General features: G+C 41.6%; 1 protein-coding gene across 2 annotated transcripts in view; it reads right to left on the reverse strand.

The window, feature by feature from the left end:
• The window catches only part of ITGA8 (integrin subunit alpha 8), a 118895-nt gene that overhangs the window by 49379 nt on the left and 49784 nt on the right, over positions 1-19732 (reverse strand). For both annotated transcript variants that reach the window (XM_033164907.1, XM_033164906.1), the window contains exons 14-20: positions 17845-17890; positions 15406-15513; positions 6853-6908; positions 5477-5631; positions 4375-4512; positions 3797-3864; positions 2297-2444 (exon numbers count right to left, since the gene is read on the reverse strand). In XM_033164907.1, coding sequence (XP_033020798.1) covers positions 2297-2444; positions 3797-3864; positions 4375-4512; positions 5477-5631; positions 6853-6908; positions 15406-15513; positions 17845-17890 — 719 coding nt within the window. The remainder of the gene's footprint in view (positions 1-2296; positions 2445-3796; positions 3865-4374; positions 4513-5476; positions 5632-6852; positions 6909-15405; positions 15514-17844; positions 17891-19732) is intronic.

Below are 19732 nucleotides of genomic sequence, written 5' to 3' on the forward strand. Positions count from 1 at the left end.
ATTAGTTAGTCTTTTGTGTGTTTTCTTCACAGTATTTTTCTGCTTGCCCTTTGTTCCTTATCTCTATTAATGAAAACAAGGCACACCCAAGAAGCATCATGCCAGTGACCTAAAGAATAAAGCTCAGTTCCTCCCTAGAACCCATATTTTAAACCCACTTAGCTCAAAGGACAGCAAGGTTGCAGAAATTGTACTGTAGAAATTATTCTTGTATCAGAGAATAAAGACCTGGGTATTTGCAAAGGAGAACAACTGACACATGTTCTATTGGCAGTCCCCCATGTCACATATGCTAATCCATTAACACCTCCAAATATTTAGCCACACTAGCCTTTTTACTAGACACTAGGAATGACTTTATTTTCCCTTTTGTAGGAACACATGGCTTATTTTTACCGCTCTGAACAGTAGCAAAACCTGACCAATTAACACTAGCACCAGCGCAACCTGGATCTGGTTTCAAGTGGAAACGAGAGGAATATGGATGAAAATGGGCAACCTAGCAGAATTCCCAGATGAATGAAGCCGTGTAGGCTTTAAAACTGGCAGAGCTGCCTGCGTGATGATGATTAATCACTGGCCACAACGGATTCCCCCAAAGGCCCGGATATTAATGGCCTGAGTGTTAGCTGATGGCATTCTAACACCCAGCCCTGGGTGCCCCCAGCATCAAGGACACCTGCTCCTGGTGTGGGTGTATTTAAGACATGGAAGCTGGTATTTCTTTCTCTCCCCTCCCCTCCCAGGGTGGTGGCGGCGGCAGCTCTAATTAAGCTGATTTCCTCCCCTAGCTAGCAGCTAAACATTTATTCCCCAAATGAGCAAAAAACCACACAAACAAATGAAAATCATCTGCTACAACTGAGTTTCTGCTTTGACCCACATTTGTCTAGCCGCAACAATTGTTGTTGTTACTATTTAAATATTCATCAAATTTATAACCTGCCCTTCCTCTTAAAGATGCCCTGGGTGACAAACAACAAGTGATAAAACACTAGAAACATCTCTGAAACATGTTAAACGCTTTTTGAGTGACGCCATGAAATCACGTCACCATAGGTCCTAAGAGCCATTTCCATACTTCACGATGTCTGGACAGTTTTATCCTAAAGTATCTCCTACTATGTTTCATTAACTGTGTTGTGTATGATCCATGCATACGATGCACTTTTTCTATGCCAATAAAGGAGATTGATTGATTGATTGATTGATTGACATCTTAAACACATTTCCAATGCTGATTCTAACATACCTGCCTCAACAACAAAATACAATAATACAAAATACAAAATACAATACAATAATACAATAATACAATACAATAATAAAGCTTCAAAATACAATAATAAAGCCTCAAAATACAATAATAAAGCTTCATGCTATGACCTTCACAACTGCACAAAAGACTGGACAGAACACCAAAACACATCTGGTAGCAAAAGGGTCAGGTTTTTAAATATTATTTTTAGAGACGAGTCCACAAATACAAGACAAAGCTTTGTTCAATTAAAAAATATAGCCTCTAAGAATAGCACAGCTCCTTTCTTGTCAACTGTTACAGACAGCTCTTTCTTACCCCCTTCAGTGAGTTTTGCATCAGTAGAACAGGCTAAAGAAGAGGAGCGGGAAGTTATTTTCAACACAAGAAAAATATTTGATTCTCGAAAGGAAATTAACTTGGCACACCTTGGTTCCTTGGGGGGGGGGTGTGTGTCATGCTTTGAACTATCCAAAATAAAGTTCATGCTGTATCAGCTTGCAGGCTTTGTAGTCAGATGAATTGATATATGCTGCCCTGTAGTGAGCACATGAATTGTCTGTGTATTTAGGGGATAGAATTTCACCTCGGCTCTTCCAAAAGTGCCCCCTCCTTGTGCCTCTAAACTTTTCAAGTAAAACAAGCTACGGCCAGCTCAGTTCGAGCTCCACTGCTGAACAACATTACAATAACCAGTCTTCCCTTGCCTGGTGTCCTCCAGTTGATGTGGGACTACAACTCCCATTAGCCCCTGCCAGCATGGCCCAATGGTCAGGGTGATAGAGGGCACCATATTGGGGGAGGCTACTATACATCTTCGTGTGAATAATTTTGTTAATAATAATAATAATAATAATAATATTTATTATTTGTACCCCGCCCATTCAGGGCCTGCTATCCCACTTGGTTCAAATAAATATAGCTGATATGAAATATCTATGACTGCCATTGCTCTCCTCCCACAAAGTGCCTCCATAGGTTTATGTTATGCAGCCTCTGTTAGGGAAAAAGAAGATGGCAAGCCCCAATACATGTTACCTTGCTGTTACGCTCTACACCGGTGTAATCTGCCTCTGGGGGTATCTTAATATGGAGCTCAGCCTCGTAGGCACCTTCGCCTTCATTTCTTGAGTTGATCATAAGCGTGACGCAGTTTTCCTCCCCAATTATGATCTGATCTCTATCCCTGTAAGAAATAAAACTTGTAACATGTTTTCAAAATACACAACAGTGCCGATTTCTCAGCAAACAGAGATCCAGAAGACCCATCCCTTCAGCAGATGTGAGGAGTCATCCCTGTGTCATTATTGCCAAGCTGCACATTTCCTTTCACTTGTGACTTTCAATTAGGGTGGACGTAATGACATAAGAAGAGTATGCTGGATCAGGCCCGTGACCCAGCAACCTGTTCTCATAGTGGCCAACCAGATGCCTATGGGAAACCAGGGAGCAGGACATGAACACAACAGCACTCTCCCCTCTTGTGGTTTCCAGCAACTGGTAATCGGAAGTGTTACGGTGTCCAACTGTGGAGGTAGAGCAAAGGTAAAGGTAAAGGACCCCTGGAGGTTAAGTCCAGTCAAAAGCGACTATGGGGTTGTGGTGCTCATCTCGCTTTCAGGCCGAGGGAGCCGGCATTTGTCTATAGACAGCTTTCCAGGTCATGTGGTCAGCAGGTCTAAACTGCTTCTGGCACAGCGGAACACTGTGACAGAAACCAGAGCGCACAGAAATGCCATTTACCTTTCCGCCGCAGCAGTACCTATTTATCTACTTGCACTGGTGTGCTTTTGAATTGTTAGGTTGGCAGAAGCTGGGACAGAGCAACAGAAGCTCACCCCGTTGCAGGGTTTTGAATCACCGACATTCTGATCAGCAAGCCCAAGAGGCTCAGTGGTTTGGACCACAGCACCACCCGCGTCCCCTGGAGGTAGAGCATCACCAGTCACTGATTGCCCTCTCCTCCATGAATTTGTCTAATCCTCTTGTAAAGCCATCCAATTTGCTGGCCTTTACTGCACTGCAAAGGTGTACTTTGGAAAAAAGGATGCATGATGTGAGACTAGGATTGCTCTCAAGGAATGCCCTGAGGATGCAGGGGTTTTTCCCCACTTCCATCCTCAATCCAGACATGCTTCTCTGTAACAAGTACCCTTTCAGCACTGTTGCCAGAAGGGAAGGCTGCAGCCTTGAGCAAAACCAATTACCCATGGCTTTGCTCAGGAAGCATATATGAAATATTTTTTGCCGAAATAAGCAAAATCTGAGCAAGCAGAGCTGTTAAAGAAGTGACTTCGTTTTGTTTTGCGTTTAGATGTGACAAACCTTTGAAGCTACACATTTAGCGGCTGTAAAAACAACAACAACCTTAAAAGCTCATATCAGCATTCATTAGTTGAAATATCTGCTTCCTATCAGATGGGGCAATCTTGATGGGTTTCTCGTCCCCACCCCCTGCCCACAAGCAGATTTTTTTTTTTTTAATGAACACCTTTATTCCATTAAGTGCAAAACACAAGTTTATTTGCTCAAACTTACGGCACAGCGGAAAGTTTCAAGTCAGGAATGCACACGTTGTCTTCTCCACAATCCACAAGAATGTAAGCCTGCATTGTTCAAAACATGCATCACTCATGTTAGGGGCTCTGCTTGAAAGGAATCCCAGCCATTTCCTTTCCCTTCCTTCATGCTTGTTTGATAGCCATTAAAAATAAGTCCCTGAAAAGGCTGTGTGCTTCCAATCCCATGATTCCAATACAAAGAGCCAGTGGTGACTGGTTATATATGTAAAGACATGTTAACGTACTGCATATTAAAAGAATGAGCACATCTTTCTTTCATTGCTGCGAGGAATATGATTTACAGGCTGTTGCAGTTAGCTAGGGCTAAGAGAATGAGAACATTCAGGGGGGGGGAAACACAGGCTGAAAGAGGTTCGAGAAATTTCAGATAGGTCTGGTTCAATTAGCTCACCATAATGAACAAATTAAGCTCTTGTTGCGCACACTGAAAGAATGCTGAAACCATGAACAAAGCTGCTTATAAAAGATGCCACACAGCATGGTAGTTTTCGTTAACTGTTCGGAGGCATAATAAATACACATGCAAGACCCTACCTGCTCCCCGATGTACTTTTCTTGGTAATAGTTCAATATTGGGTTCACAGCTGAACCATCTGAAAAGGTGGATTCATCCAAGCTGTAGTTCAAACTTATGCTGATTGGAGACAATTTATCTCGGTATTCAGTTTCATCCTGCGGGAGAGAAATCATATAGAAACTCTTCACTTACGTTGCACTTCATTAATGTACTCTGTGTGTGTGTGTGTGTGTGTGTGTGTGTGTGTGTGTAGTCTATGTTTCAGCAATGAAGCAATTAATATCCTGATCCTATGACTGTCTACTAAGAAGTGAGGACCACTGGATTTAGTTCAACTAGGTAAGTTTGCAGACGAATGCAGCAAAAGTCTCCAAAAAGGACAAAGAGCAAGTTACCTCACTTATAGCAAAGTTTCCAAAACACACTGCTTCTGCAACATCCGCACTTGAGAAGCAGGTTGCTAATCTGTGCAGAGCCAGAACTATTTCAAAGCAGTAGTCTGACTTGATGTTGTACTTCTAAAGAGCTCGGTTCCCACAAGCTCTTTGCTGAAATGGAAGCAGCACATATGTGACCTATGGAAGGAATAGTGTTGAGGTGTTCCATAGGAAAGGAGTCATATGCATCGGTTTTGAAAAACTCTCCACCATCACCTATAACATTCCCTTGTATGTAACCCAAAGGTGCCTCCCAAACCCACTTGAGCAGATTGCTTAATCATTTGAATTGTCAAATTAACTCCAACTTGTTCATAATCACTAGCATCTTTTTTTTTGGGGGGGGGGGTCTTTCTGAAAAGCTGCTCTCACAAAACCAGTGATAACAAATTGTTCCCCCAGATCAGAAAAGCCAGTGAGATAAAAACATTTATATATATATATTTTCTGCGAACTAACCTAATAGAAATTACAAGGTTCATAGTATAAGAGTTGCCTCTGATATGGCAGTACAGCTCTTTCCACATCTGTAAAAACATCTGCCCATACAATATGGGTGGGGGGGTGTACTTATATTACTTCTGTTGACAGTCCTAGTTTAATCACCCAGATAGTGACTATATTCTGAAAGAATTGCCCCCAAAGCAATAATTTTCTGGACACAGCAAAGAGCAAAACTTACTCTGAGATAAACCACAAAGTCCTTGCAAGTGAGCCGCTTCTGCCTGTCTATTGTGAAGAGGAAGACATGCTGGGGCTGATGGTAGTCAAGCAAGAGAGCACGCTTAACAGCTCCTTTCACTTTTAACACATCTAGCTGGAGTTCAGCTCTCAGAGCTAAAAGGAATGTAAGCAAACCAAACATCATAAAAACAGTCAACTGGATGCTCCACTTCAAATTCTGATCTGGTTTTACAGAAAGCTAATTATTTTTGTTTTTTCAAACATCCGCATTTCTGACAGAGGTTTACCATTTGTTCAGCTGACCAATGACTGTTTCCCAAAAGGAAATGGTCCAGATACTTCTTATGTCATTACAGCACAAATTGACCATTTCAAAATAATGTACAAAAATGCAAGCAATCTTCTTTCAAGTAAAACGTTTTAATCAAGTACGGTAACAGCACTCAGCATGATGCGGTAAATGCCAGGTCCTAGTCAATGGCCTTTCCCAAGGAACTCTGGGAATTGTAGTTCTGAGAGGGGAAACAGAGGTCTCCTAACAATTCCCACCACCCTTAACAAACTACAGTTCCCTGAGTTCTTTGGGGAAAGCGATGGCTGCTTAAAGTGGTATGATACTGCTTCAATTTTATAATGCAGATGGTGCCTACATTTGTAAAACCAGGGCTTTCCTTCAAGGGGAACTCACAGGAACTCAATTCTGGCACCTCTCTGTTGGGTGCCATTGCCATTCTAAGAGAACAAGGGAGGTGTTCATGGTGAGTTCCGGCACCTCTTTTTTTAAAAAAAGAAAAGAAAAATAACACTGTGTAAAACCCAATCCATCTGGTTTCTTTCAGGTTCAAGAACTGTGATTAGTACAAGGAGGCCAAAGGCCTACATAGGCATTCCCAATGACTTCTAGAACCCAACTGGGCATGAAGTTAATAATCCCAGTGTGGGCTCTGGGACTTCCCTTTAAAGCAAATAGCAGCTTTGGAGAGTCAATGTTTGTCAGGACTGTGGCAAGAAGAGGCAGAGTGAAATTCCCCCTTCCCACCCAGATGGTGCTCAGGTTTTCCCATGACTGCTATTTACACAGAACTCCCACATAAGCTCAATCAGCAGAACGTGAGACTCAGGGCCGTGGGTTCAAGCCCCACGTTGGGCAAAATATCCTCACATTTGAGGGGGTTTGAACCAGATGACCCTCATGGTCCCTCCCAACTCTGCAATTCTGTGATTCTTTGATCAACAATTGAGGTTGTGTCTAGTTCGGCCCCAACAGAGCCCTAATGGAGCTTAACAGGGCAGGTAACGAAGGCAAGTTTAAATATGGCAACAGAAAGTCAGTTAATCTTAAACCACAATCTTACAGGTGTTAAAAAGTCTTACCTATTTTTTCTGAAATGCCTGGACCTTCAAAAGCCACACAGACAGTTACAGTAAAACTACAAAGGAAATGGGAAGAATAACATTAGAACGTAAGGAGAGCCTACTGGATCAGGTCAGTGTCCCATCTAGTTCAGTGTCCTATTTTCCAAGTGGCCAAACAGATACCATGGCAGGCCCCAAAGCAGGACCTGAGCTCAACAGCGCTCTCTCTCCATGCAGTTTCCAGCAAATATTCAGAAGCATACTTCCTCTGACAGTGGATATGGAGCATAGTCATCAGGGTTAGTAGCCACTGGTAGCCTAATCCTCCATGGATTTCATGAAACCTCTCTTTTAAAGCTGTCCATAGTGCACTTGTTCAAACTCTGCATAGGAATATAGCTGTATCTATATATTATGACTTTTGGATTTTGTTTCTCTCTTTTCAAAACTGCCATAAGAAAGTAACCTGCTCAAGATCCATGACACGGCCACCATCTTGAATTTATAACTATCCCATCTCCACAAAGACCTTAGGAGGGAACTCTAATTCTATAAAAAATAACTTGGTTTTTTCCTCTAAACTACAATTCTCTGAACCTTTACTGAATGATCATGCTCATGAAACCAAATGAGTTTAAATGGAAGCCTTGGTAAAATAGACTTCAAGCAAGCCCTCTTGGACATAACTGCTATTGAAGAGACTGGAAGTTTGCCCTCTCATGCATTTCCTATGAGGAAAGAGCATTAAACTGCTTCTCTTTTACCTCGCCTACAGAAGACAATGGAAGTCTTGCATGTGCAGGCCTTAGATTATTTTATTTATTACATTTATTTATTACATGGAGTTCAAAGTGGCGTAAGTGGTTCTCAGTACAGTTTATTCTCTCAATAACCCAGTTAGGTAGGTTGGGCTGAAAGACAGAGACTGGTCAAAGGTCACCCAGTGAGCTTTGAACCTGATTACATGTGCTTAAATGAACTGATCTTCAGTCTATAAAGCTGGCACGAACCAGCTAAGATAAATATGGGCCTGTCTTCTAAGTCCAATCACACCAGGAACATAATTTAAGCTAAATATTTGATACAACACATTTCTTCTGACATACCAAGTCAGACTTTCAAACCAAGCAATTCTTTTTTAGACAGAACATCCCGAATCATAAATTGAGAAGCCGTTGAGCTGCAAGACTTTCCTTTGCATTATGAAAAGATAAATTTTTAATCAGGCTATGCTAAAAAGGCTTTCACAAACAACCACAGATGGATGTTAAGTCATTATAACCAACTCTATCCTGCTAGAAAAGTACAATTTCCTGCTAATCAGTGTTGCTGGAAATCCATCATTTGTGACTTGCTCCTGATGACAGGTCAATCTATGTGTTCAGAGGTGAAACTTGAAACACAAAACACAACCCCTTGTGCAAATTAAACAGGATAGGACGGGAACGTTCTCTATACAAAACCTGAAAAATCTTCTTTGGTGATTCCAATTATTTTTTTGGGGAAATGTTATAATTTTATCATTTTACAAAAACTGCAGGTTAAGTAGAAGACAGCTTCTTGGGCAAGACCTTGCATTAGTCATTTTTATTTTCAGTCCCAAGTTACTAAATACATATCTGCAGACACTAGAAGTTCAAAACCGGCAATATCACCTCTGGAACAACCTCTAATCTTATTAGAATTCCGTATCAGCTTCCTCTGACAGTCTCGCTGAAAAAGGACCACATCTGGGTTTCATATAACGTGCTTGACCTTATTCCACTTCTTCCTCCAGGGCAAACAATTTGCCACATATCATTAAGCAGGGCTTTCCCATAAACTCCAACGGTTGTTATGAAGGGTTATTTCAGAGCCTTGAAGAACCCCCAAATTCTGACCCATTTTCCCTTGGAATTGCCAAGAGATGAATAACTGAACATTGCTTAATTTATGGAGCAGTGCAGAGTAGGAAATAAGGGGAGAACGGTGGACACGGTATGCATATGATCTAATGACTAAACCTGATCACAAATAAAAACTTCCTTATAGGGCAAACTGATCAACAATGCAGGACGTGTAAGGGAGACTGAATGGTTTTGAACTAGAAAAACCATTCGCCCGTATAGGTAGAATTAGTGAAACCTTTGTATCTCCATTACTCATATGTCCAGTCGCTGATCCTCAACAGATTTCATGACTCCACACATTCCCTGCCGAGAATGCTGAAGAAATCACCATTTGTACACCACAATTTCTGTCTCTCAAGCTGTTTTACAGTTTGCTTGTTTTCCTCTTCCCTCCTCAACCATTTAATTTTTTTGTGCTGGGCCCTTTAAATTGTAAGCCTGTGGGCAGGGAGAGGCTGTCCTATTTTTATTCTTATGAAAGCTGCTTTGGGATTTTTTTTTTAAATGAAGCACCTTTACCCTTTCACCTCTATCTAGAACTCAGCTGCCAAACTAAATTATGTCTCATACTGCTCAGATCATGCAACACTCCTCTTCAAATTCCTAAAATGACTCTCTATTCCTTCTGCACTGAGAACAAAGTTTTTGTCTTTAGTTTTAGAACACTTCATATCCTTGGCCCATACTGGTTACTAACAATAAACTATGGTGTTTTTAAAAAAATAAATAAGTGAAAGACTACAGGCAAACCTCAGGCTTGCATACTCCTGCCCCACTCTCCTAGGACAGCAATAAGGAGATTGGAAGCTTCCGCTTCCATTATCAACCAACTGCAATTTTGGGTTATGTTCAAACCCGGATAAACTGTTGTTAGGCTTAACTATGGCTGATGGAAAACAAGACAACTTCAAATCTTGGTTTATGAAGCAGCCTCTCATGGGACCCGACACCAGGGGTTACCAATTCCCCAAGGAAGACTCAAAGTAAGGTTCTAGATTCAGGTAGGTAGCCATGTTGGTCTGACGCAGTCAAAATAAATTAAAAAAGTTAAAATATTGTCCAGTAGCACCTTAAAGGTAAAGGTAAAGGTACCCCCTGACCATTAGGTCCAGTCGTGGATGACTCTGGGGTTGCGGCACTCATCTTGCTCTATAGGCCGAGCGAGCCAGCGTGACTAAGCTGCTTCTGGCGAACCAGAGCAGCACACGGAAACACCGTTTACCTTCCCGCCTATTTATCTACTTGCACTTGATGTGCTTTCGAACTGCTAGGTTGGCAGGAGCTTGGATCGAACAATGGGAGCTCACCCCGTCACGGGGATTCGAACCACCGACCTTCTGATCGGCAAGCCCTAGACCACAGTGCCACCCACACCTTAGAGACCAACTAAGTTTGTTCTAGGTATAAGCTTTTGTGTGCATGCACACTTCTTCAGAAAGAATAAAGTATGCTTTACCCAGGGAACTTCCACCCCCTCTCCCATGTCCTTGGTACTGGAAAATATTGCCCTACCATTGTTCTTGGACTCAGAAGATGAGTCCTCAACAGTACCTCCAACTCCCTGACCAGGCAGAAGTCAACAGATACAAAATCAGGCACCACTGCTCTAAAAACCAAAGCGATGTGTGGTCAACTATAGCTTTTCTGCTCAGGCAGCAATATGAGGGAAGGCACAAACCAGAAGGACCCATTGGGAGCTGTCCATGGTTCTACTCTCCCTGTAAGGCTTCTCAGAGTGTGTCTGACACAGCCTGCTCAGAAGTCACTCGGCATGACCACATCCACTTTCCCTGCAAACCTCAGCCCCAATAAAACAATAAAACAGCCCCACCAGTTTAGAGTTTGGACATAAGAGTAAACTATGGTCAACTGGAAAGAAACACGAGAGCTTCCAAGATGGGAGGAGAGAATGCATGAGCCTGAGACTCATGAACATAATGATGAACCATAGTTTATTATTATGCTTCAGTGCAGCCACAAACTGTGCATTTTTTTCTTTGCAAATAACCATTGTTCCTCCCACCCTGACATCCTTGGCTACCTCTCCTGCTCCATTTTCCCATGCTGCTCTTATTCTTGGAAGTCCCATCTAGAACTATGTGGTATCATTTCTTACACTCCTTTCAAGTCCCTCTTCTTCTGTGAAGCCCTTCGCTTAGTCCTCATCCCTCAGCCTAAACAAGTCCCTCCCTAAGTATTTGATACTACCTTTGGCCATATTCATCCCTCACTGTTCTTGACTCTTCCATTCCTCTGCTATGGAAAGGAAAATGCTGAAACTAAGATGCTGTACTTTAAGAAGCTGGCATAGAAATCAAAGTGACTCCGCAGTGAACCGGGAGGGTTTATGACCATGGAGATTAATTTATAACTCTGTACAAAAACACATGCACATCCAGACCTATTCACAAATGCCAGTTTTAGAACAATTAACGGATGGAAATCACTCTTCCATGCAAAGTTTGCATTGTTTTGGTGGCAAAGGGTCTAACACTTCACCCTGACAGTAAGGGGCTGATAAAAGATCTGTACAATGGACAACTGTAGATGGAGACAGATCTTATAAACTATAAATTTCCTTCCCTTGGCCCAGGGTTACTCAAGGAGGTCAGACTAAAACAACTCTTATTTCCCTTCAACCCTGCCAGTGAATTTTCACACATACGAATCTGTATAAAGACAGGAACATTTGCAATATATATTTGTAAGACAATATGTTTTCTCACTTGTGATCTGCCCCCAGATATTTCTGCTTTACAGTGTAATGCTGCAAATGTTTACTTGAAACTAAGCCCTACTATATTCATTAGATCTCACTCCCTAAAAAGTGTGTTGCATGCACACGAAAAAGTATCTGAAGAAGTATCTGAAGAAGTGTGCATGCTCCCTAAAAAGTATCTGAACAAACTCAGTTGGTCTCTAAGGTGCTACTGGAAAGAATTTCCTATTTTGTTTCGACTATGGCAGACCAACACGGCTACCCACCTGTAACTAAAAAGTGTGTGTTAGGTAGGATTGCCTCCTTACATACTGTTACGATATGTCTTCATGCATTCAGGATGTTCAGACTGCAAAAATGTTTACAATTGCTCAGATCAATAAAGATAAATGATTAAATTCCACTATGGTTTGAGTTTCTAATTCAGGACTGAGGAAACTCAGGTCTGAGGGCCAAAGACAGCTCTCCAGGCTTCTCTATCTGGTCCTTAGGACTCTCCCCAGGCCACAGCCCTCCTTGAGTGTTCTTGCCTTTTGGTTGTCTGGATGGAGGACAGAGAGGGGTGTGTGTGTGTGTAGAAACTAGCCTACTGCGCACAGGTGACATCTGCATTCATTGCTCCGCCCACGTTTGTCCCTGGCCCTGCTGACCAGTGTCATGTGACTCCCCAGACGGTTGCCCAGCTGAAAATGCACTCCTTGGGTCTGAAAAAGGTTCCTTGCCCTTGTCCTAATTTAATGCCTACAATGATCCCAAGAGAGAAATCGGTTGCCCACACATCATAAAGCAGGGATGAGGAAGAAACCCAAGTCAGTTCACATTTAGAACTGAATTTATCTAATTTGCACTTGCAGGAGAAGCAAAAACAGCCAACCTTCAAAATTCACAGTTGTCCAAATTTTGCAATGTGGCTCTCCAACCAGTGTTTGCAAAAAATGCATATGTTAGGGGGATATGTGCATAATAAAATGAATATATTAGTGAAAATGCACTAGAGAGATTGCTTGCAGAAATGTGTACCTTAGTCAAAAGTGCAGCAAAATATTTGTTTATTAGGATGAATTTGTACAATAATTCGCCTTTGCTGGAGAAACCTGGGGAACTCAATTTAAAATAGGAAAAAATGAGAAATGGAGAGAACCAAAATTGACCGATCCTCCCATCTCTTATCAAGAGGCCTGTTTGGGTATACTGCCCACATGTAAAGATTAAATACAATCACAGCAGGGGTGAATGTGCTAAGCTCTGACTTCCTATTAGAGGGTGAAGTCTGAAGCAGGGAGCTTCCTCTACGCATGGAGGTTCCTTACAGAAGTGGGGTTCTATATCACACAGGGAGTCTTTGGGAACAGAAGAAGCCCCTTGCTTCAGGCTTTGCTCTCCAACTCATGGAGACTGAAGGGAATAGTCACATGGGGTGGAGCTTAGCAAGTTCATTTCTGCTCACATGTAGCCTTTACCTGTGAACAGGATGTCCAAACAGGATGCTCCTGAAAATGGATGCGAAGCCACCCCCCAAAAAATCAGTGTCTATTTGGATCCAAATCAGAGCCAGTACTCTCAAAATGTTTTGCACTTGGGATACCTGAGTACAAAAATGGACTAAGGAGAAAAAAAGTTCAACATGTAAGAAATCCTTAAGGTGCAATCACCTTTGCCCAGCTGTAATTTACAAGGGAGGGGGAACCCAGCTTCTACCCCCCACCCTCTGTTTATAACTTCGAATTTTAACACATTTTAAGGCATGCTCGGTTTTAACTACATATTTCAGAGTTTTTCTGTCTCTGTAGGAAAACAAAGCATGCACATTTTAATAACAATTTCCCACATGGTTAAAACAATATTTGTCTTATACTGGGATAGTGTACAGTAATCCAAATCTTTAGACTCCCAGAGTTTTTTCTGGTTAAGATGACCTCCTTTCATTCATTTTATTTTGAAATGTCAATCAACGGGCATTTTGCACAAGCTGCACAGCTGGCTAAGAGATACAGAAATCTATCCCATGGGGCAGAGGAAATATTTGTCTGTTGGAGTTTCCCTAATAATTGTTTGCATATGTACAACACGAGGTTATAACAACTACAGAGAAAAATTACAGCATAGAAAACTAACAGCTGCTCTTCCATCATTTCGGAGACAGGATTAAAAAGTTTTATAGCCGGAGTAAAAACCTTTAGGGAAGCATATTTTATACCAAAATGGTCAGGACCATAACCATCTATCTGTTGTGGCACCTATATAACATATACTATTATATATATCTATGAGAACATACAAGTTTAAGCAGTTCCTTTCCCATGGAGTCAAGTTTCTACAGAAGTAGCAGAAATCAGAATATTATTCTGGTGCCTCCAGACCTTCAGAACATATGCAGGTGAATAAGAATCCTGAGATGGCAGAATGGATTGTGCCAGTTCAGAATGTAGGTGAGGAATAAAATTTTGAATGCTCTCCCACATAATAATTCTCTGCAACTGAAAACAACAACAACAGCACAAGGGAAAAGAATTCTAGCCCATGTCACTTCCTCCACGCCAGTTTTCTTCTTGCACGGACAATTTTTGTTTTTCCCTCAATAGTGGAGCAACAAAAAAATGTTATTCCCTCATGATGGTCTGAAGTGGAACATTCCATTTTTTTAATCTCGTGACTGTGCCAGTGCTTCATGCACACCTCATTCTGATATAGATCAGGCATTAAGTATAGTGTTATGATGGATACATTTATTGATCCTTGCCAATAATTCAGAAGACCCCAAAAGGAGGGGGTCTACTTTACTTGTAGACTTGAGTGCCTTCTGGGGATAAAAGAGGCAGGTAGTATATATATGGAGAGAGAGAGAGAGAGAGACCCAGATACAATAAAATTGTCCAATATTTGGCGTCCATTACTTCTAATGGGTTCTGACAGACGCACAAATAATGTCAGTACCCTGAAGAACCAATTCACATAGTTTACACCGAAGCTTGCATTTACATTCCTGCAGAGCAGACTTCCACTAACTTTGGACTGCATATAAGATTTACAGGAATGTTACAACTCTTCACATACAAGAAGCTGAAAAGCACTTCCTGGTTATGGCATTCCATGTGGTTGGTATTACACTTAAAAGCCTCTGACCCTGTGCTTCTGTCCAAGCACACGCAACATCTCACTGTCAGTGACAAAAGTCACCCGGCATCTGCAGGTCTGGCAGGAACACATGGAGTCATGGTGTCTTGGACATATGTGTAAACTATGCAGTGACTTCCATAATCTAATTCAAGATTCCATATCATGGACAGCTGTGATTTGCTCCCCAAAATGTTTTCTCTATTTAACAGCTGCCATAGCGGTTTTATTTATTCCACAGGAACTATGGAGTTTCAAGATCATAAGGTAAGAGGACAGTCATAAGAACGTAAGAAGAACCTGCTGGATCAGGCCATTGGCCCATCTAGTCCAGCATCCTGTTCTCATGGTGGTCAACCAGATGCCTATGGGAAGCCTGCAAGCAGGGCCTGAATGCAACAGCTCTCTTTCCTGCTGTAGCTTCCAGCAACTGGAATCCAGAAGCATAATGCCTCCAGCAGTGGAGGTGGAACACAGCCATCATGGCTGGTAGCCACTGTTAGCCTCATCCTCCATGGATTTGTCTAATCCTCTTTTAAAGACAGCCAAGTTGGCGACCGTCATTGCCTCCTGTTGAAAGCGAATTCCATAGTTTAACTATGCAACAATAGAAAGCAGCTTAAAATGGGAGGGGAAATGCCATGGCCCTGACTTCTTGGGCTGCCAGCGCACAGCTCTGGTGCACAGATGCTCACCTGCAAGCCATCCTCACCCACTTCAGCAGAGGATCTCTGTGAGCACACAGAGATGTGCCTCCTCAAATACATGCATACAAAGGGGCTCCATGCATGGACTGCTGTGGACGTAAGACTGGTGTGAAAGACTCGTCTGTTCCTATTGCCAACTTACCAAGCCACCAAAGTCACTGAGCCGGGAATCTGGCAGGTTTTATTTTCCGGATTTACGATCACTGGGGTAAGCAAGAGCTGCGCATCGACTGTCACCACCGGCCTCGCTCTGCAGGGGAGAAAAGCAAAAGCTGAGTATGTAGAAAAGGAACAAGAGACAACAGAAGAGAGGAAGAAGAATATTCAGTTACTGTGGATGTTAATGACACGTGGGACCGCAGAAAGCATGAGTCACACTTCCTGTATTAGTGCATATCATAAACAATCAAACTCCTGCTGGGAGGTGCACGCACAGTGCCCACATTAGGAGCACACACATTTTCCCACAGGGACGGTGTGCAAGCCCACGCTTTGGAGGTTAATGACTCATTCATGTTCCCTGTGTTTGTATATCTGATTAAGATCTAGCCTAATTCTGTTAATAGTGATTTGCTAAATGCACCTACGCACAAAGAGGCAAACCCGCATGTGCTAATATTATTAAAGCAATATATACACCACTTCCCAGCCAAAGCTTTAAAGTGTTGTCTTATACAGCTCTAACATGATGCAATATAAAACAACTGTAAATCCAGTAAAATAAGCAGCAACGACATCAAAGGTACATTTAAAAAAAAATGTTTACACACAAAGCAAGTGCACAGGAATTCTCTAAATATTTTCCTGAGCAGGATGGTCTCACATTACCTTTTGAAGGGCTGGAGGATCAGGAAAAGGGAAGCTTCTTCTTTGGGAAATATATTCCACAAAGAATGAATTACCACTGTTAATTTGAACCTACCACTGATTTCACTGTTATAACAGAGAGGACTTTTAACAGTGCCCTTGAATATACATTTTAATGACAACTTTATTCACAAAACAAGATATGGTGTTAGTCTTGATCATACTCTGAATAGGCTCACTGAAATAAATAATCTTAAATGCATTTCAGTGTGGCAGCTGTGGGTATAACTTAATTGAATGTCACCCAATGTTTATCTTAAAGCATGTTAGTCTACCATTGACATTTCACTTGTGCATTCATGGGCTCCCTGTATGTAATGAAGTGTCCCGAACGTGAGCCTGTGCATGCAGGATTAGTATACACCAGCCTTGTAAATACTGTAAGTCCACAAAAGTTAGTAGCCTGAAAAAAAATCAAGCAAGCAAGCAAGCAAGCAAGCAAGCAAATAAATAAATAAATAAATAAATAAAGCCTTAACCTAGTCAAATTTGGCAAAGGAAGGGTGGAGAGCTGTATTTCTGTGCTGGGTACAAAGGAGAGGATTGTTTCCTCCATCAGCCTGCTTGATTTCTGTGCTGGACACAGAGGACCAATGTCTGCCAGCCTACTCAGCAACTTGCATGAAGTCTTCATCACCCATGGCTATAATACCAGTGCTTAAATTCAAGACTGGCACACAGAGTCTGATTCATGATGCCCACTAGATGTGGTTAACACTACAACTTCCATCAGTCTGAGCCAGGTCTGCCAGTGGTCAAGGATGATGAGGGCGGGAACCCAACAACATCTGGAGGGGACCACACTGCCACCCCCTGGTTCAATCAATGCATGGAGGTCATGTGTGGGGCCTATCATTGCAACCACACTACACTTCCACAGCTTGATCATACCAAGTTTTAGAACATCTGTAGAGGACTGTTGTTGTCTCTCGACAATGTAACATTCTCCAACAAAAAAAATAAAATAAAAAATATTCTGTTTCAGTTCTGCCACATTTTGCATTTGTGACTCATATGATTTTTGGGGAGGAGAAGGGGAACTTTTTTTCAAACTGCTCTATGATACAAAGTAGCTGATAGATCTTAAGCCAAGTGGTCTACAAGCCAAGAAGGAGAAGAAGTCATAATAGAAAAAGCAGCTGGAAACAGCCCTGGCTACAAAAATAATTACTTAGAATCTCTCCAAGTAACTTGCTTGTAATTAAATGCATAGCTTTAATTCAACTCCCTAGGAAAAACTAAACAGAGAAAGGTGAGAAGCCAGGATAGCTTCCTTTCAAAATCCACATAAATAGGGTATGAGGAAATATAGCAGAATATAGTGGAGATAAACAATTCTCCCTCTTTCTGCATAAATTTGTGAATATTTTTTTAAGAATCCTCATAAAAGTTCTCCAACATTTTAATGCAAGTTCCTCCTAATAAACACATTTTTGTATACATGTCTGAATAATGTACACATTTTGGCAAACACTTTCTCCAAACAGAAGTGAATTTTAGAATATAATGCATGTCTGAATGTTATTTGGAGAACTTCAGTCGCAAAGTTCAGTACAAATTTCAAAGGATGGCTCTGTTTTGGTTCTCATGTTGTTTCAAAGAGTGTATATTTGGCAGATTCACATTTAAATGCAAACCGAACCTATTTTCTCCCCTATCCCTGCCTGTGAGTGACAATGGCAGAATCTTCATGTATGCATAAAGTAGTACATACCTGTAAACAACTACCTTGCCAGCTCCAAATGCACCTACAATCAGATCTGAAAACAATGATGAAAAGGAAACACTTAAACACAGGCAAAAATGACAAAACATTTTCACTAGCTTAGAATTATGTACATTGGAAAATTAATAAACTAACACATAGGCAACACAGAAAAAAGTCAATTTCTTTAACTCACATTAAATTCAGCCACCCTCACCTTTACCCTGATATGAGTGGGCTGGGGTCCTCTTGCAAGGCAAGCAAATCCCTGTCCTTCAGTGACAGAAATACCTGGGATGAGGTTGAGGGCCTAGCCCTCTTCCAAGTCTTTCATCTATAACTGGGATGGGACTAAATAAGCCCAGCACACAGGTCCCAGTTTGGTCCAGGAGGCTGCTTCTCCCAAACTACACCCATGTTCCCTGATACCCAATGTTATACATGACATCAGGTGTAAGGCAGGAAAGGATGCGGCTCAAGGAGGCGGATGCTTAAAGTGAGCTCCCAATTATACATTTGCAATTGGCTGTTAGTGGAAACTAGGAATGGAAAACCAGCTAGGAGAGGAAATAGACTGGATCCCCATGGAGGAGGACATGATGGAATGGATCCTCATCTGCATTACACAGCTAAAGCAGGATAACACTATTCCCCTCACAAAGTTACAGTTCCCAGAGTGGTTTAACAATCAATTCCTCTTCCCATGGCACTCTGGGAATTGTAGTTCTGTGAGGGGAAGAAGGCTCTTCTAACAACCCTCAGCACCCTTAACAGTCTAAAGCTCCCAGGAAACTTTGTGGGCAGCCATGACTGTTTAAAGTGGTACAATACTGCTTTAAATGTATGGTGTTGATGGGGCTCAGAATAGTAACTGGAGCACTTCACACTGCAACATTTTGTTATAATTATTTCCATTGCATTCTTGTTTTATACGGTCCAGTTCAGCTCCATGGAAAATCAATTGGAAGTTTCCCTTTTGCATCTCTAGAGAAGGGAAAGCATTTAACATTCAGAATGCCAAAATCATTAATGTGATTGATAAACATTTTTGGTTCTGCAAAAGAAAACAACCAAAACCAAGTGTTTGAGCCGTCTATGTTATCTGAAGTCTGGCACCACAGCTACCCTAAAAATAGAGAACACTTTAGTCATCTCAATCATATTTCTTCCCAGAAAATGCCACAGATAGTGTTTGCTAGCTGAAAGCAAAGTGTTTCACACAATATAGAATATTTGCAGAAAACAAAGGAGAGAGAATCATCTTAAACTAAGTTTTCTGAATCCTTGTCAAATGAAACCTGGAGAAAACTTCATGGACTGGAAGATTAAATTATACTGTTCCATTTACTAGGGATTTGACTTTCTTTCTTTCTTTCTTTCTTTCTTTCTTTCTTTCTTTCTTTCTTTCTTTCTTTCTCTCTCTCTCTCTCTCTCTCTCTCTCTCTCTCTCTCTCTCTCTCTCTCCCCCTTTTTTTAAACCAAAAAGGAGAAAAAATCTCCACAGCTTTGATCTCAGGAAAGAATTGCCTATAAATCGTTACTAGGATATAGCCGACACTCCGCAGTGTTTTTGGACTTGATATTCCAACTCTGAATTCTATGCAAGCATTTCCACTTCCTAAAGGGAGTCATCATCTGCTCTCCATATAGGTAATGAATAATGCCCCGTGGTGCCCGGGGGATATGACTGAGTACTTAGGAAGTAATGAAATAACCATGGACAACTTTTTTTTTTTTTAAAGCTTCCATCAAACAAAATCCCAAGGTCCCTCGATTGCAGGCAAAGGAGACTGTCAGTCGTCCTCTGTGACCCCAGTTTGTTGACATAGGGCCACAGCAGACAACAGCACTACAAGGACATAGTGTACCCCAGTGTGTACTGTATATTATCAAGCAG

This window comes from Lacerta agilis, chromosome 12 (assembly GCF_009819535.1).
Source record: "Lacerta agilis isolate rLacAgi1 chromosome 12, rLacAgi1.pri, whole genome shotgun sequence".
NCBI lineage: Eukaryota > Metazoa > Chordata > Lepidosauria > Squamata > Lacertidae > Lacerta > Lacerta agilis.